Genomic DNA, 11,758 nt, shown 5'->3' on the forward strand with positions numbered 1-11,758 from the left:
GCGCCCCCTGCAACTAAAGATTGAAAACGGTGACTGGACTTGGAGCTGACCTGCGCCTTCCATGACTAGATTGAAGGACGACTTGGAGCTGATGGGCCCTGGAAAAACACATTGTCCCCCAATATTCCCCAATAAAATGTTTTTAAAAAGTAAATTAAAAAAAAAAAAAGGGTGAACTGGCCTAATATAAAGGCAGCTGCCACTCACCAAGCACCTGCTCTGAGCCAGGCACTGCTGTCCCCATTTTACCCATGAGGGACAGGGACTATGAGGAAGGTCAGACTTGCACAAGGTCACATGGCTATCAAGTGGCCCAGGCAGTGGACTTGAGTCTCTAGCCTGGGTCACTGTGATGTAAGCCATTATTTTATTTATTACTATTTATGGTTTGTTATCTATTTAAAAATCTCCAAAGGCATCAACAGATCTCTAACATAAAGCCTATGGTTGTTTTAACTATACAAATTAAGAAGTCCTGCCATATCACAAAGTTTATATACACGAGGTGTGATAAAAAAGTATGGTGAATGTTTAAAATGTATTACAGTAAAAGACACATTGCCATCAATTCCCCTCAAAATATTCCCCCTCATTTCAAACACACTTATGCCTTTGTGCTTGCCACGTTCTGAAGCAGTTCTGGAAGTCCTCTTTGGTGAGTGTCTAGTTGCACTGTTGCTGCCTCGATGTCCTGAATTGATTCAAAATGTTTTCCTTTCATGGTTGTTTTGACTTTGGGGAAGAGCCAGAAGTCACACGGTGCCAGATCCAGTGAATAAGGTGGATGAGGACACATCGTAACATTTTTATTTGACAGAAACTGCTGTATACCAGAAGCCATGTATGACACAGAGTGTTGTCATGATGGAGGATGAAATTTGGCCCATTTCTCAGGCCATTTTCTATGCACATCATATCTTAAATGCTTGAATAAGCCCTTATAATATTCAGAGATCACCATAGTGTTCTTGGGTACAAACTCAGCTCACACCATTCCAGCAAGGTCAAAAAACACAATTAACATCACCTTGATGTTACTCACACTCCTACACAACCAAGTTATTAAAAGCAGAGAGTTCACAGCAGTCTGATAATGTACAACCGAAATTACACAAAGAAATGCTGAACTACAAAGTGGGCTCAGAGAAGGCAACTACCTGCATAGCAGGAGCTCTCAATCACTTTACACAGAACTATCCAGAGACCTTTACAATCCCCGACACCTGGCCACACTCCAGACCATCACAGAACCTCTTAGTGGGAACCAGGTGATTCCAACGTGCAGCCGAGGGCAAGCTCACCTGCCTCACAGTCCAACCTTTCTAGGCTGCCCTCAGAATCCACGTTCCCGGGCTGCTCTCAGAATCCACGTTCCCGGGCTGCCCTCAGAATCCACGTTCCCGGGCTGCTCTCAGAATCCACGTTCCCGGGCTTGCGTGCTGGGCCCCAAGCTCCAGTGGTAGGCCTGGGGGTCATTAGGGGTTGGCACATGCATTCATTAGGAAACTTGATGGTGTGTGCTTGGTGGTGGGGTTACTCTGGCAGTAACAGCAGTGGCAGTAACAAGCTGCTGGGCAGCTGTGTGGCAGGTGGAACAACTGGCCAAGACAGAACTGCAGTGCACTAGGAACCAGCCTAGGACCCGGGCCACAGTGAGCTGACCACCGAGGCTGGCCCACCAAACAAGGACAAAGCCATCAGGGCTGAACAGGAGAGCGCTGGGGAGCCAGAGGGAAAACCACTTCCAGGAGCTGTCAGGCATGTTTTCCAGAGGGGGTGGCGTTCAGCTTGCCCTCGATAAATTCTTGTTAGATTTGGCTATGTCGGGACCCTAATCTGGTGAGCAGGAGCAGTGGAAGCAGGTGACACTGCAGTGGGGGCTCAAGTCTGCTCCTAGTTTTCCACATAATTCAGGCAGAGACCTCGATATTCAGCCCTGTTGTGACTCTAGGATCCAACTCTGCACAGGACAAGGTCACCGTGGCCCTTAAAGTCTGTTATACCTGATATTTGTGGAGGGAAATGTTTAGAACACTTTCCCAGCCACCCTTTTTTTCCCCGAGTGGAGTGTAGAAATGGTGGAAAAGAAAGTCTCAAGACTGGAAGCCACTACACTATTTAGATGGCAGGTGTCACCGTTGTTTCAAATGAACATGCAAAGCTCGTCCCAATAGTTTGACTTTATTCAACTGATCCAACACAATCTCAGTGCAAAGCCACCGAAATAGAGCCAGGTCTCGGGGGGTGGATTGGGGGCCATTAGCTGATTATGTCAACTTTCTGTGTAGCTTAGACTAAGGCGGATCAGAGGAACCAGGTTTGTCAGGAACCGCTCATGGAACCAGCCCGTGACAGACGTCTGTTAAGAAATCTACAGATCTAGTTCCATCTTCTCATGTCACAGGTGGGGAAACAGGCCCCGGCAGGGGAGACGACATGTCCCAGTGGAGGAGGCTGGTGAGCCTGCTCCCAGGCCGTAGGCAGCAAGTGGCTTGTGGTCAGGCTGTCGGAGCTGGAAGGGCCCTGCCATCAGCCCTCCCATGCTACACGTGGGAAACTCAGCTGAGAGAAGGGAAGTGACTCTCCCGAGGGCCAAGACGAGAACTCTGCTCTTTCTTGCCTCTCTGCCTCCTACCAAAAGCTTCCACACCGGAATATAAGAGGAATGGTATATGGCAGGATGGCGGGTCCAGAGAAAGGGGCCAAGTTAACGACTTTAAATACAAATAGTTTGAACAAACTACTGGGTAAAAATCGGTTTCCCTACCATGTTCTCACCTTCCATGAGCTTCCCTGTTTCTGCAGACTAGGCCCAGAAAGGAGTAAAGGAAACGGCAGCGTTAGAATGAACTCCAAGGCTGAGAGATGGGGCAGGGGTGGGCTGGGGGCATCTAGACAACCTGTACTTGGCTCAGTAATTCCATGACTCCTTCTGTGGTGAGGAAGACCACCTCCCCAGTGTTCTGGCACCAAACCTCAAAGTGGGCAGGGTCCTCCAGGGCCCTCTTGCCAGCGATGATGACAAAGGGGTAGCCAAACTTGTTGGCGTCCTTCAGTCTGTTCCCAATGGTCAGGTGGGTCCTGTCGTCCAGCAGGATCTCCCCTCGCAGCTGTGGCACCGCCTCTGTGATGTGGTCGTACAGGTGCCCTGTGAGCTCTACGGCCACCTCCTCCCTACTGCCCTTCTTTGGGGGGATGAGGCAGACTTGGTAAGGGGCCAGAAGGCCGGGCCAGCGAATGCAGTCTTCTGTGGAGAGCACCTCGATGGCAGCAGCCAAGATCCGCGTCACCCCCAAGCCATAGCACCCCATTTCAGCCAGGGACGGTTTGCCGTGGACGTTGATAAACTGGGCATTGAAAATGGAGGAGTACTTGGTGCCCAGGTAAAACGTGTGCCCCACCTCAATGCCTTTGGTTTCGGTCAGTGGTCCCTGGCAAGCAGGGCAGTTCTTTTGTGACAAGTCTAGTGTCTCCAGGTTGGCTGAGAAGCTGCAGCTGTGACAGACTACAAACCGGTCCTCTCCAACATCCACTGGTAGCTGGAACTCATGAGACATCGTGCCCCCGATGCTACCCACGTCTGCCTGGACCTTGACGCAGCGCAGCCCCAGCCGGTCAAACAGGCTGTCATAGGCGTCACACACCAGGCTGTAGGTCTGCCGGGCGGCCTCTGGGGAGGAGTCAAAGGTGTACATGTCCTTCATGTAAAACTCTCGGCCACGGAGAAGACCAAAGCGGGGCCTGGGCTCATCCCGAAACTTCCTTGTCACCTGGTACAGCAGGAACGGAAGCTGCTTGTAGGACAGTGTCTTCTGGGAGGCAACCAGGGCTGTGATGGCTTCCTCGTGAGTTGGTCCTAAGCAGTATTCCTTGCCGTGTCTGTCTCTAAGTCTTAGCAGCTCCTTGCCCATCAAGTCCCACCGGTTGGTGGCTCGCCAGAGCTCTGCCGGGCTGAGACTGGGCATGTTGACCTTCTGCCCCCCAATGGCCTGCATCTCCTGGTCTATGACCCGCACCAGCTTCTCCAGGGCACGGACGGTGTACGGCAGGAGGTGGTAACAGCCAGAGCTGGCTGGGTGGATCAGGCCCACCTGCAGCATCAGCCGCTGGCTCTTACAGGTCAGGTCGCCAGATCTGTCCTCCAGGGAGAGCACCTGGTCTTCCCGAAGGTTCTGGGGCTGGAACACTCGGGACAGCACCAAGCGCTTCCCTCTCCCTGGGGCACAGTGGTGAAACCTGCAGGACACATACCCGGAGAGCTGGTGGCTGCAGGTGGCCAGTGCTCTGAATCTCGTCAGCAGCCCTTCCATGACACCCTGGCACAGAGAAGCACTTGTGCCTGGAGAAAAATGAGTCGAGCACAGATAAGTGTTAGCTGTCTTCTGACACCGTGAAGTAGCCAGCTCAGTCGGGTCTCCAACAAACTTCTAAGACAACCACCGATTCTGCAGATGCAAATCCTTTCATTTCTAATTTTCTAGCAGATCCAAGTACTACTGCTATTACTTCTTACTGCCATGTTAAAAAATAATCAGTATTTTCCCACTTACAAAAAAATATAACAGCATTCTGCGGAGAGAGGTGAATGGGTGGCGACTGCACCCTGCACTCTGGAACCAGGCAGCCTGGATCCCAGCTGAGCGTCCCGCTGATGGCGCCCTGTGTAGCTTGGGACATGTGACTTAACCCCTCTGTGCTCAGTTTCTTCTTCTCTTAAATGGTAATACAATAGGATCTACCCTGTAGGTTTACTGTAGGAATTTAGAAGAGTTATAAAAAGTTATCAGAACAATAGCTGGCGTATCCTATGAGCTCAATTGATGTTTGATATTATTATTATAGAAAACTGGGAAAAAACAAACAAAAAGGAAAGGAAAGCAACTACAATCCCTCGGCCCAGAGACAACTGCAGCTGACGATCCCTCATTTCTTTTGCCAGCCCTGTCCTTTGCCCACCCCACTTAAATGTCAAATGTTGTGTGCTTCTCTCTCTCTTTTTCTCTCTCTCTCTCACATGCACGCACACACACACACACACACACACGTGCACACCCTGGTCAGGCCACATGCTAATGGTTCCATGTCAACATCTCCACTCTGTACGTGTCTCTCGAGCTTCAGACCTCTTGGAGAACACACTGCATTTCAAAGTCAGCACCTTCCCCCCAAACCCACCCCCCTCCAGTGCAGCCTATCCCTCTGAAGGGCACTGCAAGCCACACTTTGCCCAAACCAGAAACCTGGGTTTACCTTCTCCCTCCCCCATGCCCCACATACACCAACCCTCTTGGCCCTGTCATTTCTACTCCTTTACTTGCTGTTCAATCTGTCCCTTCTCTCCCCCTCTACAGCCTGCACCCAGGTCCAGGCCACCAGCATCTCACTCGACTACTGCCAACAGCCTCCTCACTGGGCTGCCAGCTTCCATCCCCTCCCTCGTCCAATCCAATCTCCATGCTGCAGCCAGAGGGGCACTTCCAAAACACAAACGATAACAGATTGTCTTGCTTAAAGTTCTCCAACAGCTTCCTGCTACCCTTAGAATTAAGTCTCAGCTTCTGATCTTCACAGTGCCCAAGGCCCCACGTGAGCTGGCTGCCGGTCCCCTCTGGCCTCGTCTAACCATTGCCCTCTCCGTGTTCCAGCTGCGCCATGCTCACTTTTCAACACAGTCATCTTTGCAGGCCAACATCTACGCAGGCTCCAGGCTCAGGGTTACCGTCCTGTCCTCCAGGACGCCTTCCCTGTCCCACCTCCCAGAGACCAGCTGCTCCTGCAGCAGTCCACGTGTCTCCAATCACACAGCAATCACTCTTTGGAATGACTGCTCACTGGGCCGTCCATCTTCCCCCAGGCACTCTGCTCTGTGTGTGCAAGGACCACGTCTAATTTGCTCTCCACTCAGCACACAGTAGGGGCTTACTAGACACTGTCTGATGAATGAGCACATAGGTATCTCTATTTTACCAAATATTCACACATTTCTAATGGCAGTACAACATTTCACTGATTGACTATATTGAGAACGATTCTCCTACTACCAGAGAGTAGTTGGTTTTCTTCTTTATACATAATCTACAAAGAACAGAAGGAGATATTTGGGAGATGATTTTCAGGAATGGAATTACTGAGTCAAAGGGTATAAACTTTCAAGGTTCTTAATTTATATTGTCAAATTTAGTGAGCACCTCTGATTTTCAGTATATTCCATAGAGCAAAGCTCTCCTGCAGTACGCTGAGAATGGGTTACTGATTTCTCTCAGCTCTGGAAAGCTCGAATCCCTAGGTGGTCACCTCCAGCTTTCAGCCTCAAGTCCTCCAGCTGGTCCTCTCCCAACTCAGGCAGCTTCTTCCATTCTCCCTGTGCACTGTACAAATATTATCATTTCCTGTGTGGCCTATGACCTAAAAAAGGTTGGGAGGCACTGCTACAGCATCCTTGTGTGACTGCACAGAGAAGCGCGGGCCCTGGAGGCAAGGCACATGTGGGTCATACCTGCCTCCACTACTGGAGGTCCCACCTCAGGCCAGTGGCCCAAGCCAGAAATGCCTTCACCTTTGGCTCCTCCTAAAGCCAATGAGTCTTTCTCCATGATTACTCTCAGGTCCACCCCCTTATTTCTGTCCCTTATGGCCTCAACCTTGGGTTAGCCCCTCAATACCACTTGCCACATTACAGGCGACCAGCGGTTCTGAAACGTAAGCGAGCATCAGAATTACCTGGTGTGCTTGTTAAAACACTGATTGTGGAGCCTCACCCTGAGACACTCTGATTCAGTAGGTCGGTACAGGCAGAAAACCTGTATTTCTTACAAGTTCCCCGGTGACGCTGATGCTGCTGACCCCGGGACCATCCTGGGAGCACCACCGCAGAAGCCTAACTGTTCACCCATTCTGAGTTAGACTGTCAACTCCCTGCAGGCAGTAACCATGTGTATTTCATTCCAAGTTGTATCTGCAGCATCCAGAAGGGTGCCTGGACACAGCGGACACTCAATAAATGTCTATCAATGAGTAAGCGGAATGATTCTGAACCCGGCCATTCAGTCTCCATATAACAGGTATTTCGATCTGATCACTCCCCTGTTTATAATCCACTAATGGCTCCCCATAATTTTCTGGGAATGGTACCAAAGCCTCTTTACATTTTTACCCCAACACCCTTCTTTCAGCTTCTTATCCTACCTCTCCCAACATACCCCAAACTGCTCATCATTCCAGGAACAGGCAAACTTGCCCCCAGCAACTCCAATTCATCAATCAAGGTTCATGTATTGCAAGAAGCCTTTTCCAACACTTCCAAACAGAGATAGTCACTTCCTTTTCTGTGTTCCCACTGCAAACACCTCTTTCTAGAATACTGTACTGGAATAATTTTCAAACATGTTTTTGAGAAACTGCTGTGTGCCAGGCATTGGGAGTGAACAATGTTTCATGCCCTATTCCCCCACTAAACTATGAGTTCCTGAGGTTTTCTGCATTTTTAGATTTCAGGGCCTAAGACAATGCCTAATATTTGGGCTGTTCTTGTTTGTTGATTAAACATATTAGTAAATGAAGAGCAAAGTGAAGGGGTGCAATGGGAAATTATCTGGATAATTTAAATAAGAGTCTTAACCCCTCTGTCCCTAGCCCCAAATGTGTACCGGTGCTCAGACCCCTCAGCTTACCCCAACAGGAGAATGATTATATTATCTCAAATTTTCCACACACAATAAGTTGAAAGCAATATAGTAACTAATGAGTCCTGCACCTCAGACTCTGGAAAAGAGCTTCTGAGTCATTCAGTAAATTTTTATAAAGCATCTACTCTGTCTTTCCAACACGGGCCTTTTTTTTTTTTTTTAAGGTTCTCTGACTCACAATGGCCATGCAATCCAAGCAGGAAAGCTGTGCATAAAGTGCTTGTAACAGGGCTCGGTATATAGTGTTTGCTATTATTATGCCCAATTCACGAAAGAGGGAGGCTCAGAGATGTGAAATCATTGTGTCGTGTGACATGGCAGAGCATAGGGCTACAACTGCAGGCTAAGTCCCTGCCTCCAAGTCCCACGAAGTCTCCATCACGGACCATGCTTCAAAGCACAGCAATGGAACCCTAGACCTAGTTCTATGAACTGGCTCGGCCTTCACTGGCTGGGTGACCTGGTCAAATGACTTTTCCGACCTCAGTTTTCCCATAAGTAAAATGGGAACATTGACTCAGCCACCAGGTGATCCCTGAGGGTCTATATCCAGGGCTGGCACTTCTAGGAAAACCTGTGCTACAACAACCTGAAGTAGAGAAGGGAGGAAGTCCTGCCCTCAAGTTTTCCGCAGAGGAAACAGATTAGAAGAGCGTTCTCCAAAAGTTTAAGTGACTGTAACACCGCCCCAACCCAAGGACGGGATGCACATGGGAAAGCGAACACCAGGATCCAGGGTCTCCGCGCCCAGAGCCTACTCTTCGCTCCACCGCCCCCTGCCCGTCCCTAAACCCTCGCTGTCACCCACACTCACCAATTAGTGTTCCGCAACCCCGGCGACCGCCACGCCGGGTTAACGCTCCTGCGCCAGGGGGTGTCCGTTAAAGCTCCGCCCCCTGTCCTTCTAGCCAATCACAAAGCCGCGCTCACGGGGACACGCCCACCCCACTGTAGACACCAGTAAGAAATGTTCCGGAAGCTTAGCCAGGGAGAGAGAACCCAGCTCTCTCCAAGATCACAGATTGGCCTGGGCCGCAATGAGTAAATCAACGTTCCGGAAGTGCCCTCTAGGATTTAGGGAGGTGTAACTCTATGATCAAAGCCGATTTTCTGGGTTCTGAGTCTAGTGTTCACTCCTACTGTCTGGGCTCGCCCCACTATCGCGATAGAACAGCTGGCCAAGTGTAACCATGACAACAGTGGGCAATACAGTTTCCAATCTACCCTATTATTTTACAGGCTTTCAATTTAAATAAATTTAAAAATTTTAAACAATTGGAAAAAGTCACTTTTATTACAAAACCCAAGACAGGCTTTATGCCACTAAATAAAACTTTCACTCACAAAATATTTTTTGAGATGCTACCACGTACCAGCCACTGTTGTAGGAACTGGGAATAGTGAACAAAACAGACAAAATTCTCTGGATTTAATGTAGCTCATATTCTAATCAATAAACCAATACAGTGAAGCTTAAGGGGAGGCTAAAGAACTCAGTAATAAGAGAAGTGGTATTTTAATGCAATTAATTAAAAAAAGGAATGCAAAAATCCATGGTGAACAAATTATCAAAATTTTATATAAAGACAGGATCCACCAGTCAGATGCTGTTAAATACTATAGAGAAAAATTAGTTGGGGAAGGGAACAGATTGGAGGTCAAGTGGTTGCAATTCAAAATAGGATGATCAAGGGCCAGGCTGGCTCAGGCGGTTAGAGCTCCTTGCTCCTAACTCCGAAGGCTGCCAGTTCGATTCCCACATGGGCCAGTGGGCTCTCAACCACAAGGTTGCCAGTTTGATTCCTCCAGTCCTGCAAGGGATGGTGGGCTCCGCCTCCTGCAACTAGCAACAGCAACTGGATCTGGAGCTGAGCTGCGCCCTCCACAACTAAGATTGAAAGGGCAACAACTTGACTTCGAAAAAAGGCCTGGAAGTACACACTGTTCCCCAATAAAGTCCTGTTCCCCTTCCCCAATAAAATCTTTAAAAATAAAATAAAATGAAACAGGATGTAAGATTTTTACTGATATATCCCCTCGCGCGAGGGGAGTAAGAGAAAAAATAAACATGTGGGACTACATCAAACTAAAAAGGGTTTTCACAGCAAAGGAAACCATCAATAAAACAAAAAGGGATCCTACTGAATGGGAGAAGATATTTGCCAATGATATATCCGATAAGGGGTTAATATCTCAAATTTATAAAAAAAAACTCAACTCCAAAAAAAAAAAAATCCAATTGAAAAATGGGCAGAGAACATGAAGAGACAATTTTCTAAAAATGACATGCAGATGGCAAACAGACATATGAAGAAATGCTCAACCTCACTAATCATTAGAGAAATGCAAATAAAAACCACAATGAGATATCACCTCACCCCAGTCAAAATGGCTATCATCAATAAATCAACAAACAACAAGTGCTGGCGCGGATGTGGAGAAAAGGGAACCCTCATGCACTGTTGGTGGGATTGCAGATTGGTGCAGCCAGTATGGAAAACAGTATGGAGGTATCTCAAAAATCTGAAAATGGAACTACCTTATGATCCAGCAATTCCACTCCTAGGTATCTATCCAGAGAAATCCAAAACTCTAATTCAAAAAAATTTATGCACCTCTATGTTTATTGCAGCGCTATACACAATAGCCAAGACATGGAAACAACTGAAATACCCATCGGTAGACGACTGGATTAAGAAACTGTGGTACATTTATATAATGGAGTATTACCCAGCCATAAAGAAAAAGGAAATCTTACCATTTGCAACAATATGGATGGACCTAGAGAACATTATGTTAAGTGAAATAAGTCAGACAGAGAAAGACAAATACCATATGATCTCACTTATGTGCGGAATCTAACGAAAAGAATAAATTAATGAACTAATCAGAAACAGTCTCAGAGACATAGAGGAAAAAATACGGATTGCTAGATGGGAGGGGGGTGGGGATAAGGGGGAAGGTGAGGTTATTAGAAAGCACAGTCGGTAGCCACAAGACTGCCACGGGGATACGAAAGTCAGTTTGGGGAATGTAATCAATAATGTCATAAAGATTTTGTAGGTTATCCAATGGACACTTGTCTCATTAGGGAGACCACCTCAGGGATGATGTAGATGCCTGATCACTGCACTGTACACCTGAAGCTGAAGCTGAACAATAATGAATGTCATCTACAATTATATATATATATATATATATATATATATATATATATATATATATATATATAATTGTACAATTACAATTATATATATATAATTGTACAATTATATATGTAATTCTTGTAAATATATATATATATGGTTACAAGAAGCGGAGTACAGCATTAGGAATAGAGACAGTGGGAATGTAATGGCTGTGTGCAATGTCAGAGGGGTAGTAGATGAGAGGAGAGGGTTTGTCACTGTGTGAGGGATATAAATGATAAATGTCTAACTATTACATTGTTTTGTGCACCTGAAACTAATAAAAAAACGTTAAAAAAATAAAATAAAATAGGATGATCAAGAAAGCCTCATTGAGAAGGTGCCATTTTAGCAAAGACCTAAACTGATGACAGAGCCTTGCAGATATCTGAGGGAAGAACGTTCCAGACATTGGGAACAACAAGTGCAAGTGTGCTGAGGTAGGAGCTGCATATCATATAACTCTATTCGAGTAATAACAGCTGGAGTTTATTGAGAGCTTAAAATGTACCGGACCCAACGCAATGCATTGGTGATTCTGACAGTGACCCCAAGAATCTCTCAGCCTGCCCAGGATCCACCAGGAACAACACGGTGTGATCAGTGGTGTAATGGGGGCTGAGTAACCGCTGGTGGGAGGGTCGAGAAGGAGGGCTTCACTGAGGCGGTGAGCTTGGAGCTGAGCCTGAAGGATGAGTGGGGTTTACCAGGACAAGAATGGCAATGGAGTGGAGAACGTCCAGGCAGTGGGACACAACACTCACAGGCGTGGAATCAGAAATGATGAGCGGATATGAGGGAAACATGGGGACTGGGAGGGTTTATATCTTCATTTCCCACCACTCTTAACACAGTGCTTGACTCACAGGCCAAAGCAGTGGTTCT

The 11,758-nt window shown here is 47.4% G+C and overlaps 1 protein-coding gene across 9 annotated transcripts in view; it reads right to left on the reverse strand.

Moving 5' to 3' along the window:
* Positions 1–8,648, reverse strand: part of PARS2 (prolyl-tRNA synthetase 2, mitochondrial) — a 33,045-nt gene extending 24,397 nt beyond the window's left edge. For 5 of the 9 annotated variants that reach the window (XR_012497231.2, XR_016018633.1, XR_002138255.3 and 2 more), the window contains exon 1: positions 8,500–8,648. Coding sequence is in view for 2 of the 9 variants with exons in the window: in XM_088791157.1 (XP_088647283.1) it covers positions 2,892–4,339; positions 4,551–4,677 (1,575 nt within the window). In the remaining 7 variants the exon portion in view is untranslated. Of the gene's footprint in view, positions 1–785; positions 4,340–4,550; positions 5,123–8,499 lie in introns of those variants that run through there. The other 4 variants (XR_002138254.3, XR_002138252.3, XM_019742861.3 and 1 more) reach the window with 3 other exon arrangements.
* Between the last annotated feature and the right edge of the window lie 3,110 nt (positions 8,649–11,758).

The sequence above is a fragment of the Rhinolophus sinicus genome, chromosome 14 (assembly GCF_057876585.1).
Source record: "Rhinolophus sinicus isolate RSI-liver-muscle chromosome 14, RSI-T2T, whole genome shotgun sequence".
NCBI lineage: Eukaryota > Metazoa > Chordata > Mammalia > Chiroptera > Rhinolophidae > Rhinolophus > Rhinolophus sinicus.